This window comes from Neodiprion lecontei, chromosome 4 (genome assembly GCF_021901455.1).
Source record: "Neodiprion lecontei isolate iyNeoLeco1 chromosome 4, iyNeoLeco1.1, whole genome shotgun sequence".
NCBI lineage: Eukaryota > Metazoa > Arthropoda > Insecta > Hymenoptera > Diprionidae > Neodiprion > Neodiprion lecontei.
In genome coordinates, this window is record NC_060263.1 from 13,734,977 (window position 1) to 13,747,891 (window position 12,915).

The 12,915-nt window shown below is 38.7% G+C and overlaps 2 protein-coding genes across 2 annotated transcripts in view; both read left to right on the forward strand.

Annotated features, from left to right (window-relative positions):
* Nucleotides 1–2,103, forward strand: part of LOC107223750 (maltase 1-like) — a 157,900-nt gene extending 155,797 nt beyond the window's left edge. Inside the window, exons 7-9 of the mRNA XM_046736813.1 lie at nucleotides 894–1,351; nucleotides 1,443–1,583; nucleotides 1,728–2,103. Coding sequence (XP_046592769.1) covers nucleotides 894–1,351; nucleotides 1,443–1,583; nucleotides 1,728–1,908 — 780 coding nt within the window. The 3' untranslated portion in view covers nucleotides 1,909–2,103. The remainder of the gene's footprint in view (nucleotides 1–893; nucleotides 1,352–1,442; nucleotides 1,584–1,727) is intronic.
* An 8,996-nt stretch (nucleotides 2,104–11,099) lies between these two features.
* The window catches only part of LOC107226033, a 122,575-nt gene continuing 120,759 nt past the window's right edge, over nucleotides 11,100–12,915 (forward strand). Inside the window, exons 1-2 of the mRNA XM_046737926.1 lie at nucleotides 11,100–11,113; nucleotides 11,211–11,388. Coding sequence (XP_046593882.1) covers nucleotides 11,100–11,113; nucleotides 11,211–11,388 — 192 coding nt within the window. The remainder of the gene's footprint in view (nucleotides 11,114–11,210; nucleotides 11,389–12,915) is intronic.

The following is a 12,915-nucleotide window of genomic DNA, read 5'->3' on the forward strand; positions in this document are numbered from 1 at the left end:
TTCGCTCAAGATTAAGACAAGTTTGCATACACTGAACGTGATAGTCGTATTAAATGGAGCTCGAGTTGTAACACCGTCCGTAACCTTCTCTACTGCTGCGAAGCAAATCCTACAAAGTGGCTTAGACATGGTTGATCGGGGATAGGTAATCATAGTATACACGCAATGCCAACAACTATTCCTACGTGAGCAGTTCAAGAGGTGCGTCCGTCCGCATTTGACAGCGGTATATACAGGTTTATAGTTTCGAAATAGATACTAGCACAGCGTGCTAGTGCACTGCACTGTCACCACAATTGTGATGCGGGGGACCGATATATAATGTCAATCAAATGTCAACGCCAGCACCTGTCCCCAAAAATCATCAAGGCCAATATAACCGACTATAGAGGCCACATTTTCACCTAATAATAAATTATTGAATCATTCAAAGTCGTGCACACGTTTCAAAATAAAGATTATACCACACTGTACTACATCAACACGCCCATGCAATCAGTTTCTGCGATTATTTCAAAAAACAGTTTAGGTCACGTAATATATCAACACCAGAGCCACGAGAGAGTGAGAGTGAGAGTGAGAGAGAGAGAGAGAACGAGGGGAAGGAAAAGGGAGAGAGAGAGACGCGACTTCTCACTCTAATCAGTGACTTTGCAGGGGAGACTAGACTTATACAAGTCTACTTCTCCGTAGCCTCATTGCTTTTGCCACCTGCTGGCTACTTCCCACTCCTTCGATTGTATAACAAAAAGGGCTAACTTCAAGACTATCACTGTCTTTCGGTTTGGACTTCAGCGGCCCCGTAACACTACGCAGACTATCTCCATAAATCTATGACTACTTTAAAGTGTTCCGCTCTCTATGGGCAGTAGATGATATTGTCTTTTCCTCAGCTTTCCAACCAAGACTATTCTCGCATTTCATCGAGATATGGCCTCAACCGTGCCGATGGCCTGAATATGTTCATCCTCTCATTACCAGGACGTGTTTTCACATATTACGGCGAAGAAATTGCGTTACTCGACAACAATGAAATAACGTATGCAGAAACCATTGATTCTTTGGCTTGTGCTGCTGGAGAGGACAGCTACACAACTGTCACAAGAGATCCGTATAGAACACCCATGCAGTGGGACACCACGTCGAATGCAGGCTTCACCGAAAGCTCGAGTGCTTATCTTCCTGTGCACACAAGCTACTTGACCAGAAATGTAGAATCACAAATAGCTAGTACAATAAGCAACATTCAGACTTACAAAGCAGTTGCAGCATTAAGATCAAATCCCACATTCATTTATGGAAGTTGTGAGATTCAAACTTTGAACAATGACAAAGTTCTTATTCTGCGAAGGTATGTCCTAATCAACTTCTATATTTGTTGACTTATTTTTTATTTAGTGATAGTGGTAATGTTGCTGCACTGGAAACTATTCATGTTCTAGATCACTGGACGATAACCCAACGTACATCGTGGTAATCAATCTTGCCTTATCGAAACAGACCATCAATGTGACCGAAATATTCTCAGATGTGTCAACCAATCTCACAATTGCTGTTCGTTCTGCCAATGCTGTTTTTTCTGAGTACGTCTGTGTGATGTTATAGGAAAATCTCTAGACGAAAACAAATCTAAAATCTTCTAATTCTTTAAACGTTGAATTTTCTTAAAAAATCGTCGTAAGTATCGTAAGACACCTTAAGATTTATCTTTATTATTTCTGTAACAGCACTACAGTTACGAGTGATGGATTCATATTGACAGCTAACGCTGCGGTTATTCTAACAGACGGTGTTGACGATGGTGAGTCTTCTTCCAGCGAGGGCTTAGCTGCATCTGTAAAGAATATCGTGCTATTTTGCGCATTTGCTATTCTTAGTTTTAAAGATTGGATGCTTCTTCTCCAGTAACTAATCCGAATTCTCTATGGGTAGGACACACGTGCTTGTTTTTGCAGTAGAATTGTCAGACAGTAGTGAGTAGAACACTGTGCCTTGAATTTGAAAGAAAGATGTATTTCGAATTATGTAAGTACGCTACTGGTATAAAGTAAATTATCCCTACAGAGAGCTGGCGGAAATGACGGATTCTGAGAGAAAACCAGAGTTCTTTGACACTACGAAATGAATTTTCAACCCTACCCATGACATTTATGCCTTTTTCAGCTAAGCTCCGGCAAAGATATGATACTGGGCGATTAAATGTCTTTGACTGAAATGCATACAGAACATTTTTCACTTTGATCATTGAATTGAATATTGAACTTGGTGATATGTAGTGAACATCATTTTGCGTCTGTATATGTGTTAAGATCTTTGATAGAAATACTTGCATTTGCATGGTAGATAAGGAAAACTGCAGAAAAACTTGCCCGGGAGTATTTAAACTTAGTACCTTAACTTGCCGATTTGGCGCCTGAACAACGTACCTTGGCTGCCAATTGTTGAGAGATATCGCTGAGGTCTTTCTTGACACGCTGCGGGCTTAACCCCAAGTCCACCCGTTTTACAGTTTCTCATAGTAGCGCGACGGCACCACCAGCAGAGCATAATGTTATCCACGTGCACAGTTATCTTACATTGTTCCATGTAAGAAAATTTTACACAACCAACCATTATTGTAGCTTAGATTAAAAATTGTTTTTTATGGTTTTGAAAATTCATACGCATAGTTCCATACTGGAACATTACGTTGATGCGCGACATAAGGATTCCTAATTATAGGCAATCCAGAATACACATACACTCTGAGCAGATCTCCAAGTTTCACGTGTTTACATTGATGCCGGTATACATGTAGAGCTATAAACATACGGAGATAGACTGTGCGGCTGTGTGCCAAGCTGAAGCTGTAATTGAAAAGAGAGAGTAGTAGCTAGAGTCGAAGCTCTTACTCTAATCGGTGACTTGCCGGGGGAAACACATGTCCCTATACAAGTATATCTCCCCGCTTACCTTATTGGTTTCCTCGCGTGGCGGTTGCTCACTACGCTTTCCAATTATGGCTTCAGCTTGGCCTACAAACCGCACAATCTATCTCAATAAGTCTATGGCTAGCGCGCGACTGACGTCACCCTGGCAAAATTTGGAGTTGCTCAAAGTGAGTTCTCAAGGCGCGCATTCACGTCATGTCCCGGTATGTATTACTTGCGCTTGTGCGAATGTGGTCCACACTTTTCTTAATGTAATAGGCAATATTAAACTGTTATATATAGGACATTACACGAGGTCTTGGTCAAGGTCGAATGATGGTGTTAGAAATTTACGACAGATATTCACAAGCAAGTACTGGTCGCAAAATACAGACCCAATTTTATTCTCCTTCTCACTACCCGTATGTGAGATATACTTTAATAGGCAGTATTCAAATGCCCAATTTCTTGGAATCTGTAAAAAATCTGAAAAATTCGGACGGGAGTAAGTGAGGCACGGTAAAATAATTGAATAGTCACACGGTTATAAATGCTATCACTTCAATCGTCGGGTATCGGGTAAATGAGGAGGTAAATGAGACCAAGAGATATGTAGCGATGCGGTGGTGTAATCTGGGAAACCGGTCTCGTTTGACTACTACCTCGAAATACCGCTTTCACCACCGCTCTGCTAGAGGAAGCACTTATCATTGATTTCCAAAGCTCGTTTCTATCCGTTAAATCAAAACAAATGATCGAATATTGAAGAAATTCAAATATAACGATGCTCTGCAGTCGTATTACGCACGAGGTGAACGGATGCTCGCCAATATTCATACGGTTCCATGTAGCATAATCAAGAAACATTTTTTAACACTATCAGGATATGGTTTTTGTGTCGCGGGGCGCGTCCTCTTTAACAAAAAAAAGGCCGCGTATTTTTTAATTTGGTCACGATTTCCAACTCTAAAAAACAAGGATCTAAGGGATAGAAATAAATGAAATGAACACGTATTTTGAGCCATCAGTTCTATGTTTTATTATGGCTTAGAGAGGAAAATTTTTGAGGTATGAACCTCGGAGGAAAAACCCCTCGCAAAAGTTGAATTTACAATTTGTATAGGATATTTATCACGTCAAATATATTTCGCACAATGAATTATTTCGGAGGTAAAATCTACGATTAGGAGACACTTTATATATACATACATATACATATACATATATATATATATATATGGTTGTATTGGTTGCTGGTTTCGTTTGAAACATCCGAATTGAATCTCTATATCTATATATAGTTGCGCTGGGCGTCTTGACTGTTTCGTGCTGCATAATCGTGGTAAATGAAGTCGGTGGCCACTTCGTATAAGCATTGCGCTTGTGCTCAGGTATCACCGCTTGATTCGGTGTACCGGAAGTATTACCTTGTGTGAATCCAACTATGTACAAGCAATCGGTAGATTACTTGCGTCAAGCATTGCGCTTGCTCATTGGTATGTGGTGACCTCTCGACAACAACCAGCTTCGCCCGTCGTCAGAACCGAGAACAGCGCCCCAGTTCGTAAGCGGCAGCGCAAGCAGACGCTGACGTTCCGTCTCGGCGACGAATGATCGTGCGAGAACTGGCCCTAAGGGCGCGCCCCATAAACAAGTTAAAACCAGTTACACCCAGCCAGAGCGGTGGCAAAAAGAACCGCGCGATACTTCCCTCTGATCTCTTGAATAAAACGTTAACTCATTGTCTGTGATACATCCAGGTGTACCTGTCATTTAGTTACCCGTCCTACTTTGAATACGGCTAGTATAGCTAAGAAAGCCAAAGGTACAACCGGGCTGCGCCGGTGTGCCTGGCGGGACGTACCGCGCTTGTTGTTAGTGTATTTACGAGGTTATTCCGGCTCCCCAGCATGCAACAAACGGGAAGGATTTGAAGATACAAGATACCACAAGATCCGAGTACCGATCGAATTGCAGTGAGACCCCTTAGATTTATCCATCTCTCCGGAAACGCACAGAGAAAACAAAACCACAAGGAATGAACGACTGACCCCGAATCGCCCGACTGCTTGACTGACGCAGCCTGGCCTGCGCTATTCCCGCCACCTTCATGCTCGTCTAAACACATGCAAAGACAAAACAGAGATAGTTGTCCGCACGACGCATGTGTTTGTATACACGCGCGAGCGACCGTTCGTGCTTGGGCACATCTGACTATTCGTTCGACCGAACAGTTTTCGTTATAGCAAAAAATAATATGTAATTTAAGAAAATAAGAAAAGTTGCGAAAAAGTGATTGGAAAGAATTTTTTAATATAAAAATGTCAAAAAAGTTTTAATCATGTCAGTCGAAGAAATATACTTCTGAAGTCACAGAGAAGCAAACACATTCACATAATATTAACTCAATCACGATTCTTTAAGGACTGAGGAGTGGATTCCTGTTCACAGGGATCGAAAAAAGAATGTCACTCGTGAATATTATTTATCTACTATCAAGATTACTTGGTACGTATCCAATTGAGTTGTTATTCGAACGTTACTTACTAAAAAGAAAATCTCGTGATATGAATATTTCATACCGTGTTATATATGTTACTTTTTATTCCTCCAGTGTACTTTCCAGATGCTATCTTAGGTTTACGTAGTATACCAGGCGGAAGCTTTATACATTTGGTTTGTTGCAGAATTTTTTTTTGTAACTTTGGATATATTGTATAAAAACCCATAAAGCAAATTTAGCCTATAGTACAAGTCGATACAAGGCTCTTCAATGTCCTTTAGTATGTACACATCTGGAGATTGGTACAGAGACGGCTGGTTTTTCGGCCGAAGCGATTACGTTGATAAGACAGATTCAATGTGCCAATGTCGGCCAACCACTATAGGCTAACTCTGCATTACCAACATGATCGACTCTGCCGTAACATTAGCCGTCTCTGAATTAATCTCTAGATGTTTACATCATTCCGGTCCATACACTTATAGAGATAGACTGCGCGGACCGTGCGCCGGGCTGCAGCCCTAAATTAGAAAGAGTAGTGAGTAACTGTCAGGCGAGGAAGGCAATAAGGCAATCGGGAAGGTACACTTGTATAACCTAGGTATTTCCCCTGCCAAGTCACCGATTAGAGTGAGAGTTTGGTTTTCCACTGTTGCTTTCTCATTCTAATTAGGGCTCAAGTCGGTGCGCGGATCGCGTAGTCTATTTCTATAAATCTATGGATCGGATCTGTATCTGCCCTACTGCTCGATCTGAGATAATTTAGTGGGTGTGTTTGGAGTTAACCGGTGGTCCATTTGAAGATGGATGGATCTACAAATTTTGAATTAGAATACCAGGTTCAGGATAGAGTAACATTTTGGGGCTTAAACCTGCCAGTTACAAGAGAAGTTTTTTCTTATAATTCCGGTTACATTATGGTGGAATTTCTTTTCCAGCATAATGAACATACCGGAACAATCTCGTGAAACTTGAAAATCAACTGCGCATACGCCAAATAATTGAATCTCATTGGCCGGCGAAATTTTCCGATATTCTTGTGTGCGATGCAGGGGGCACCGTACACAAAATGTGTACGTTTGAATTTTCAAAGAGCATAAGCATAAAATTCCGACCTTTCTTTGAGAAACCAACTTTCCAACCCGATAATAAATGCTTCCCAAACCATGCCGAGTCACTACCTAAATTATTTAAGATTCTTATCTCGAAAATTTGTATAAACTACATCGCCGCCAGAAACAGTTTTCCGCCGCCGCCGCCGCCGCCGCCGCCGCCGCCGCCGCCGCCAGAACAGCCGATAAAAATCGCGCACGCGCAGTTGATTTTCAAGTTTCAAGAGATTGTCCCGGTACACGAATATTCGTAAACACTTCATCTGTGGTATAATAAAGTTCCAATGCACTCTAACCTATCTTGCGTGGCTCCAGATATTTTGAATTATAATTCCGGGTCGAATGAAATAATATTTTGTTTTCTGGAGCTGCTAACTAGAAACAACTTGTTATAATTTTAATTACATCATAATTAAATTTTTTAGGGTATACTATATGTCTGATGGTTTGACCAAGCTGACACTTACTCTGAAAAAAATCTCTTCTGCAAAACTGTAAGCAGCTAACAATAATTATAATTTGCCTGCATTATGCATCTACATTACAAACAAGTTTATACGTGACAAAAACCAATCTGTGACAATTGTGGAAGAATGGTGGGATTTTGGGTTCATCGGTAAAGGGTTTTATTCACGTTTTGTCACGTTATGACTTGCAAAGGACTCATCGTTCAGCAGATAGTGAAAAAAATCATCTGCTTTTGAAATATAGCTCATCCAAATTATATTGTGAACGACAGTTGTAGATTAAAGGAACTTTTTCACCAGGAATGGACCGGTTTTATAGAAATCCATTCGACAAAATAAGAGTCTTACAGTGAATATCCTACAGAATATTTTGTATAGAAATTTTACTCTACTGAATATGGTTCCAGAGAACGTAAATAATATAAAGTGCAATCCTACAGAGTTCGTTTACACAGAAAAATCGTCTAAATAAGCTCAGAATGACTTGTCCGGAAACTGCATTCGAGTAGCTTCTAGCACCTTCAAGTTCAGAATAAATTAAGCCGTATTTGAAACCATAACACACAGGCCCCTGTTGAGAGCTCAGAAGGTGACTGTATTACCCCGAAAGTTAAAATTAGTTGGGCTTCTCTTTCTGTAGAAGCAACCTCTGTAAGACTTTCACTCTGTAGGATAGATTTATATAGAATTGGACACCACTTTTGCTACCTCGACCCGCAATTTCGACCGATTACTCTCAAAAATCGATCGAAGTCAATATTCGCAGACACCGCCTGCAGCCGTGGGAGATGGCTAGGCTTATAGCTGCACTATGGCAGCGTTTAGTCTGTTTAGCCGTGTAGTCATAATGATGCTTCACAGCCAATGAGAACGTGACGTCAAATTTCACCTTGTGCCTAGTATGCAGTTCTGAGAATCTTACCACTAGCAGCAGGCAGTTAAGATACAATGTCCTACTAAGAAAAAAAAAAACACAATATCAAGCAGTTTAGTATGTGGTAAACATATGTATAAAATCGTCAAAAATGATGTAAAAATACATAAAAATGTGGAGAAGTGTCTTCCGCAAGAACACGTAAAGTGCGACCAACGCCTGTGCGACCTAGTTTCAACTGGCGTTATTGAAAGTTGTGTTTTTTTTTAATTTTCGTGTCAAAAGTCCATTGCAAAAATGATTTTCATCGATTTTATTATTTTTCAAATACACATCTGTCGCTGCTATGGAAACTCGTTTTTCACTGGTGCTAAATGATTTCGTTGCGTTTTATTCAATATATGTGAATTTTTGTGGATTCTTAAATGCATGTTTGAAAATAGCAGATTTTCAAATAAAGGTTCGTGGATATTTTTTTCTACAAAATGGGGATGTGTTTCTTCTACAGCGATTTTGTATTATATTACCACCTTGATCGAGGCCTCATGAAATGTGGCTTATGTGAATCACAATTTCGTTCTATTGTTTTCGTAATACTTCAAATTATTAATGGATGCGTAGTGCATAAAATAGTCTTCATCTGGACTACGTAATATGACTCACTGAATCAGCCATTGAAATGGATGAATTATCCATCAGGTATATTGCGGTTCTACGATTGCATTCACATTAATCTTTTAATGTGGTTTTCCACCCAAGCGACTGACTTACGGGATCACCAATTCTTTGCTAATGTACTTAAAAAGTACCGTGGTTGATGTATGCAGAGTTTCAGGATCCTTTATCGGGTAAATAAGAGAATTAAACGCTCCAGAAAATTGATGAAAATACACTTTTTATCACGAAGGTTATGGCGGACTAGTCACTATTAAAATTATAATTAAGTAATTTTCACATCAAACCACTTACGACTCGCACCAGAAACGGGTTTTAGATGGTTAAAAATATCAGGATTCTATAGGTATCGAAAAAGACGTTAGTTGTCAGAAGTTTTAACGAAATATGTAGTGATAAAATAACTTAAAAGTTTGAAGAATGCATTTACTCGTCGGCGCATAATATACTTGGCAACGTCGCTACGACTAAGGCGTCTGCTCAACGACTCGCGAAATTTGACGGACACAACTACACCATCAGTTGATATCAGTTTTGAGAAAGACTTATAAAAAAGATAATACATTAAGTTCTGAAATAAATATGACTTTCTTTCGTTATTTATAAATAAATTATTTAATTGGTTTTTATTATCCGTATATTTCATGCTTACGTGTTATTGAGAGCGCGTCATATAAATATTCTGTGTTTATTTGCGAAAGTGAAAAAGTAACTTCTTTTTTCTAGGTTATTTTGGTTGAAGTTGCAAGTAATATTTTGTGTGTTGCTTTTCTATCGCTTTTTGATTCGGGAACTTTCCGTTCATCTTTCCATGTGAATTTCACACAATGTGTCTTATCATATTGAATATTTTTATAATAATTCCGTTAAATTCACTTGAAAAAAATTTCCGCGATGTAAACAATACAGAGGTCCGACGATTAAAGTGAGATGCAAGATGGCAACGTTACCATAGTTCTCACTCCGCAGTAACGTCACAACCCCTCAAATATAAGACATTTTCACATAATTCTCAGATTTTGTTTAATTGAGAGTTTTTATGGCAATATAATTCATATCAATCCTATGATTTCATATACAGTTAGTTTTTGCAGGAAGCAGTCGTAATGATTCAAATATAACCGCGCAATGAAGACGGCACGATCGGATTAGGTTAGACCCAGGGAGTGGGGAACCTGGTCACAAATTTGAAATTAGGAGGCTTGGTCTACGTCTCTCCAGGAGGAAGAAGGTGCGGTGATGTTCCTCTCTGAAATGAAATCGTAACTGATCGAAAATCGACCATTCAAAAATAATAACGGAAATCTAAACTACGAGGACATACCTATTCAATTAAAAATTAAACACTCCAAACCCAAGCCCAAATTTAAAGAGAGACGATATAGAACGAAGAACATTAAAAGTGCAATAAACAAACATAGTGCCTCGACGAAAAACCGTTATTGACAATAATTTATAATTTCAACAATATCCGCCAATTTTAACAATATACACTGTTTTAACTATATACACCTGGAATGAATGAATTGTGGAATGGATGAATGAATGAATTTTAAACATAATGACGGCTCATGTGTGGTGATATTTATAAATAAATTAAAATGGTCACTCTACTAATCATAGTTTGATAAAAGATTTTTTTCATATTGATTTAGCCTCATTTTTAATTTTCAAATAATCTTATACGGTCGATTATTCGCAATTTTACGTATGGCCCTAGCTTGGCACCCATCCGATACGACACTTAGGTGGAGAACCACTTTAATTACTCAATAACTTCTTATGAAAACTTTAACCAGCTGTCATCACTGATCTTTTTTTGCTCGACTTCGAATAGAGCACATGAGATCCCCATTTCGTTTTTACTCTCCAACCCCTCGATAGATAAAGAAGAAGAAGTCACAATAGTAGCTGGAAGTGATCCTTCTACGATGAAGATCACTGACGGAATAGCGACAGTGACGTCTCCAAGGTCTGAGAGCAAAGTTCCCACCACACAAGCAACGGACCACACGACAACGATTAGATTAGAAGCTGAAGAAGGTGATGTAACTTCAACAGTAGATAATGGAACTGAAGTGACGACAAAAGAATACGCGGATAATGCTAGCTTCGTTGCTACTCCAGCTATCACAGGATTGATTTTGAGTTTATGATTTTGGTTTATGTCATTTTAGTATGGTTCCTAAGTGCCTATACGTAGAGTGGAAAATTAAAACACTGAATGCTTATTTTATCAGGGTACAGTAATTTGTATTTATTGACAATAAAATAATATTGTTACGTGAATGAGTAAAGTTGCAATAGTTTAGTGGTGGTAGTTATAGTAGCGGTACGGAGTGTCAGTGGTGGTAGCAGTTCATCAAAAATTTAAATTGGGTGTAGCTCGCAAAAACTCTTTACGTATTCCACGTCCTTTGCAAATTGTATTCCAAGAACTTACTGGAACATAAACTTCCAATTGGTATATTGATTTAATTCAATTCGTTCTGTTCAATTTTGCTTGAACTACATTCAAATTCTTTACCGATTTTCTAAAATTATTTATACGAATTTCAAATGAATCCAGACAGGTAAAGCTTGATAATTTGTTACGTAGTGGCATAACAACTTTACTTTTTAAGATCTTTGTGAAAATACAAGAAAATTATGAAACATTGTCAATATTAGCTACCAAAGTGGAAATATTCGACAAGATCAATTTTCTTTAAATACCCGACGATATTATAAACTCAATATACCAAAATATACCAAATTTGTAGAACCAACCCGGCCTGAAGTGACGACAGCTGAACTCGATTGGTGGCAGACAGCAGTTATATACCAAATCTATCCAAAATCTTTTCAGGTAAGGAATAGTAACCTACACAATAAAACCTGTCTAAAATAATAATGCACTCATAAAAATAACAGAAGCACGAAGCTCTAAAATCACAAAATTCCTGATGTATTGAATGTTTCGCAATTTAATCTTTTCAATCCATCAAACGGAGAAGCTCAGAAACGAGTACTTGTCAAAAATTCAAACACGCGCAATCTCAGTTTCGTTACCTCTTCGGACACGTGTTATTTCTTCAAGTTATTTTAATCAATCAATCAGTTCAGCCTGAATCTTATAGATGCATCAAATCTTTTTGTACACGGTGATTTTAAACAATAAATATAAGGTATTACGGTCCATCTCAAGTGGAAAATTGAACCGCTAATACATTTCTTTGGCATGGCATTGTGAATGATCATCAGAGAATCCTAGGTTGGTCAACCTCTCCGATTTTGATCTGGTCGATGTATGTTGTGATGCATCATAAGCTAGAAGACACGTATTTTTTTTTTATCTGTTAATAAACACATCAAAGGAAAGAAACGACCGGTGAAGATGGGCACCCAACGGGTGGATTTTTGATGCGCTTTACGTAGTTGAATAAAACAATCGCTTCAACGACTTTATCGACGAACAAAACATTAAAGTGTTACTTTCGTTCAAATACATCAAGCAATTTTATCAAAAACTGAAAAACCAACCCGTTTGGTGACCATCTTCGAGGGTTATTTTAACCCATACAAACCATTTATTACTAGATCAAAAAGAAATACATGTCTTTGCGTTTTCAATGCATTACAACAAACAGAGAATCTCTGTTTGAAGGTTACATAAAGTTCAAAGGGTTTCATTTGAGCCACGCAGTGCGCATACGCCAACACAAGCACAACTTTTATGTAATCCAAGCAAGGTGAAAAAATCATAGAGATATCAATTGTCAGATGAAGGAGGTGAGACATGGGTCTTTGTGCGGGTGGGAGCGTCTAGTGAATACAGAGATTTGGTGATTTTTTGCATCGGAGGTGTCTCTCCATCAATAATTAACATTCAGCAAAGATATATTATTCACACACAATTTATTAAACCAAAGACTATAGGACGATAAGCATAGTGAATCGACCCCAAAAATATATCTAAATCATCATTTGAGGATATGTTGGTACTAATAAGATACGTTGATCCTACAAGTTTCCGATTTTTATCTACTTTGGTTTTTGAATAAATAGAAACAAACAGAATATCAGAAAAAATTTTATCCTAAAAACGGCTTCACCGATTTGTTTGATATTTGGTCACATCAGGGAACTTATATAAAGGCTATAATCAAGAAAAATAACAGTAAGTTAGTTAGTTAGTTAGTTAGTTAGGTAGGGGTAACCGGGCGCTCAGTCCTGCTGGACCGTCGTGCCCGGGCCCGTTAGGACACCCTAGTATGTAGGAAACGACGTGAGGCCGGCCAGCCTGGCAAATTGAAACAGCCTGCCCACCCCTATTTCCTCGATTTTTTCCTCGCCGGTATAGCTAGCTCCAAGGACCTGTTTACGCAGTCCCTCG